Genomic DNA, 4,717 nt, shown 5'->3' with positions numbered 1-4,717 from the left:
AAAAAAAAAAAAAAAAAAAAAAAAAAAAGCCAGCTGCAGTAAGAGAATTGCTAGTAACTTATCTTATTGTGTTTATCTGTTCAGAAATCAAAAACAGACCAACAGGCCTTAGACCCTGTTGCCAAGAAACATCTGTCATACGGTGAATGTTATACACGGTCGTTTTCTCCTGCGAATGTTTGTACTCTGCCATCTCCTGTCAGTTCTAAGTAAGCAGCTTATTTGCAACTGTTCCTGATAGGTATTTTACCAGAACAAATTTCGTGTCAATGTCTGATGAGTGAAATAATAGAGTGTGCATGGTAACACAAATGTAAAGGGAAAAGCCTGTAAAAAGGGATTTACTTTTCAGAAAAATGCCAAGATTATAATATTGTTTCATAATATCATCTCATATTTTATAAAATTGTACACCAAAAATTAATTAGCAAACACGTATTACTTTTTCTCAGGAGTCAAATCCAAAAGAACCAGCTTTCATCACCTCTGCTGAAACAGTCAGAACAATCAGCAGACCCTTCCCTTTTCTGTAAAATGCCTCTTCAATGTGCCCAATCTGTGCAAAGCGAATCAAGCGCTGATAAAAATAAGAAAGAGTCACGTAAGTTCTTTCACTAAGTTTATCTTAGCAACACAGAAAATCTTAACTGTATTCTGGGAAAGTTTCACTTCATTTTATTCCCCAATTGAGAGAACTTTAGGGAATTATTTTCCTTATAGAAAAAGAGAGTCTAACCAATCTCTGTTACATTGGAATGTATCTTCTCTGTTTGCTTGTCCTTACCAAAGCTTTCTTCTCACCCCTTTGTTTTGAGAAACATTTTTGGAACTGCTTTTAAAAGCATAGGTCTGGCCAGGCATGGTAGCTAACACCTGTAATCCCAGCACTTTGGGAGGCTGAGGAGGTGAGAGGATTGCTTGAGCCCAGGAATTTGAGACCAGCCCAGGCAACATTGAAGAGAGATCCCCTTTTCTACAAAAAATACAAATATTAGCCTGATGTGGAAAGAGTAGGCTATATATTCTTTTAGGGGGTTGAGGATAAGAATAAGCCATATTATACCATAACTACCTAGCTTTAGGTGGTATGCAGCTGTAGTCTCAGCTAGTAAGAAGGCTGAGGTGGGAGGATCACCTGAGACCACGAGGTGGAGGCTGCAGTGAGCCGTGATGGTGCCTCTACACTCCAGTCTGGATGAGAGAGCAAGACCCTGTATCAAAAAAAAAAAAAAGCACAGGTCAGATGAGAAGTTTGGTCTAGGTGACTGCTAAGGTCCCTTCTAGCTCTGATAGTGATGGTTCTTGGAGAGAGCATTTCCACTCGTGGATGATCAGGTTTCTCCCAAGATTTAGGTTCGTTTCTATATATAGGCCATAATGTGGTTTCCCTTGATTTGTGTAGTATTCCTGAAAATGTCATATTGCCATATTTGCCCATCACATGCATTCTTAATACCAATGGACATTACTTAATTTCAAAAACACACTGGGGAATTTTGCTTTTTTAGGGAGCTCCACAGTGAATTTCTTGTATCAGAAACAATCTTTTAATTATAGATTATTCATTCCTGATGTGTCTTCTCATTTTCGTATGTGATTTATTTAAAATAAATTAGTTATGTAGACCAAAATATTATAATATGTCTCCGTGTACTCACCTTATTTTACTGATAGTCTTGGTTTTGTTATCTACTGCTAGCTACTCTATGATCAACCACATATATACGCTATTATCAAGGTTTAGCTAAATAGTAATTATATAGTAAAAATGATGCACAAATCTCAAAACGTATGCCAGATGTATTTTTGCTTATTTGAGATACACGTACCATTCATTTAGACTGAGCATACCTTGTTTTCCTCTGTGTTCAGTATTTCTTACTCTTTTCCCATGAGGTCAGTTGATTCAGTTATTTCAGAACAGCTAAAACAAAAGTAGAAGTACATTGTTTCATTTTGGAGCAAGTAGGTGTTAAAAAGAAAATGTTACTGCTTTTGTTGGGGTACAGTTTGAACGAAATCCGTTAAGCACCTATAGTTTGCTTGTGATTTATAAATTTTGGACTATACACCTGTTTTGTTTTTTAATGTTTTGGATTGTGTTGCACTTCTTTGTTGGACTAAGAGACGACTAGCTCCGTAAACTAACTGTTGCACATATTTATTTAAACTAGAGTCTGGTAATAAGAACACTGCAGGGTTTACGAATGACAGGGAGACAAAAAAAATTTTTGCCAAATTACGTCGCATTGCTCATCGAATAAGATCAAGACAGGAAGAAGAAAAACGACAGGAAGAGATGAAGCAAAGGTCAGCACGAAGTCTTCCTTCTTATACTATAAATCTTGAGTGGGGCCCACATTTTTGAAAATCAAAATTTTACCCTCAAGTTATAAATTCTCAAAGAGCAACTGACTCTTCAATGAGGATCAGAAGTGCCTCATTGCTTGTATATGAAGCATTTCAAGCCCTTGTAAATGGCTAAGGACCCTTGTGTGTGGATAAAAGGCACAGTCCTTTTTGGCCTCCATGCATCACGTGCCATTAAGGTGTGGTAGGAGGATGCACAGAGATCAAACTCACATTCGGGATTTGATCTCTCAGCACCAGAATGATATATAAGAATATTTTTCTTTGTGTTCACTAGTGTCAGCCCTTTTCTTTTTTTTAAAGGACTTTTAACCTCAGGATTTTTAAACCTGAAAATTACACTTACTCATGTTTTACTTTGGGTGTTTTCCAGGGATCTTTGTGACACCTGTATCTCATCAGACCGGTGAGTCATTGCTAGGATTTCCTTTGTGGGCAGGAAATCTCATGTACAGTTGTGTGCTTTCAAATTCTAGCAAAGGTTTCTTGCCCTTCCATCTTGAGGCCTGTTTTATGTGAGCCCTTATAATGTAAACCTCTGTCCACTGACTGCAGGGAATAACAACAGTACTGACTTTGCTTTTAAGTATTTAGTGTTATTTGAAATAAATACATATTTTCCATATGCTTATATGGGCTTGGGAAAAAGAAGTATTATGAATAGCAAAAAACTATAACTTGAAGAGTATTATTACTTACTTCATATAAACAGAGCTAATGTAGCCTTTGAAAATGCTGAATACTAGGGAACCACCAGACTCTCCTCTAAGTTATCTCTACAATCCCCACAGAGATTGGGTGTGAGCATGTGTAAATAAGGCCTTTTAGGGGATGTCACATCTCAAAGACAGTTAAGTTTTTTAATAAGCAAAGTAATCTATTACTTGATTGAAATATTTTTCTGCTCCCGAGGACTGGTTTTTCTCTTTTAAAAAAGGGTGGAACTGTGTGATTCCTATATAGTAACAACATAGAAGATGTAGTGACTATGGTATAAATATAAATTGTATTACTATACACAGGAAGTTTCACTATAAAAACTCACATAGGACCGCAAGCCGAGTATGGTAGCAATCAAGACAGATACTAAGAATTATTTAAATACTCTCAGGGTCATTAAGAAATCAAATGACGTGGAAAAGAAAGAAGCTGAGTTATTGGAAGCAGAAGAGTTATTGAAACCTGAAGATGGGCAACAGCAAAAGGAGACTGAAGAGAAGAAGGGATGGCCAGATCAGGAAGACCAGGAAGCACCACTTCAGGTTTGCTGGCTTGACACTTTATCAGGAGATAAGAACCAGATTATATCAGTTAGAACCCAAAGCAAAAATCCCTGTCTCTGACAAAGAAGACACGAGCAGATTCTCTGGCTGCATTTTTTTTTTTTTTGAGACAGAGTTTCACTCTTGTCACCCAGGCTGGAGTGCTATGGCATGATCTCGGCTCACTGCAATCTCCACCTTTTGGGTTCAAGTGATTCTCCTGCCTCAGCCTCCTGAGTAGCTGGGATTACAGGCATCCACCACCACGCTCGGCTCATTTTTGTATTTTTGGTAGAGACAGGGTTTCACCATGTTGGCCCAGCTGGTCTTGAACTCCTGACCTCAGGTGATCTGCCGCTTCGGCTTCCCAAAGTGCTGGGATTACAGGCATGAGCCACAGCACCTGGCCTCTGGCTGCATTTTTATGTTACAGTCTCTATTACCCAGTACCACTGCAGGTCATTGTCAGCCACTCTCAGAAAACCACAGAATGTTTTCCTACTGAAATTAGCAGAAAACAGGAAATTGTGGATTAGTGGTTCTTAATTTGAAATCCAAATTGCTTAAAGAGATTCAATATCCTACACTGGTTTCCCCCATCTTGCATTCTGTGGTACCACATACAACTCCACCAACTGGACCTTACAATGTCCCTATGACAGATAAGATAAACCATAAATACTTCTACAAGTTTAAAATCATTAACCAATAAGAATGTCTCATCTATCTAAAGTCAAATCATTGGGTAAATAAAGGCCCAAACTGAGCTCAGACTATACTCAGTTTGAATTATTATCATAGCCCAATTCATATTCCCAGTTTTTAGTGTGTCATTCACCAGCATTGGTCATGTTTTATATATGATTGTTTATGCCTGCATTTTTTAGGAAGGTGCCTTCAATAATCCCCTCAGTGCTTTTGAGAAATGTCAGGCTGTTGGCTTCTGTTACTGTGTTAATGGCCAGCTCCACAGTCATTTACATATTTTGAAATAGGGTGGTATGGTATTCATAATGGTAACCCTGTGGTCCTGAATCTTCAAGATAACATTTAGCCTAGCTTTGTGCATTCTTTTTTTTTTTTTT

The 4,717-nt window shown here is 37.9% G+C and overlaps 1 protein-coding gene across 1 annotated transcript in view; it reads left to right on the top strand.

Moving 5' to 3' along the window:
- MAP7D3 (MAP7 domain containing 3) overlaps positions 1-4,717 on the top strand; it is a 32,593-nt gene that overhangs the window by 19,986 nt on the left and 7,890 nt on the right. The window contains exons 7-11 of the mRNA XM_037733338.1: positions 85-209; positions 453-601; positions 2,175-2,310; positions 2,744-2,776; positions 3,482-3,632. Of these exons, the coding sequence (XP_037589266.1) occupies positions 85-209; positions 453-601; positions 2,175-2,310; positions 2,744-2,776; positions 3,482-3,632 (594 nt within the window). The remainder of the gene's footprint in view (positions 1-84; positions 210-452; positions 602-2,174; positions 2,311-2,743; positions 2,777-3,481; positions 3,633-4,717) is intronic.

This window comes from Cebus imitator, unplaced genomic scaffold (genome assembly GCF_001604975.1).
Source record: "Cebus imitator isolate Cc_AM_T3 unplaced genomic scaffold, Cebus_imitator-1.0 Scaffold517, whole genome shotgun sequence".
NCBI lineage: Eukaryota > Metazoa > Chordata > Mammalia > Primates > Cebidae > Cebus > Cebus imitator.
Note: the sequence above shows the minus strand (reverse complement) of the source record. Positions and strands in the feature narration are given on the sequence as shown.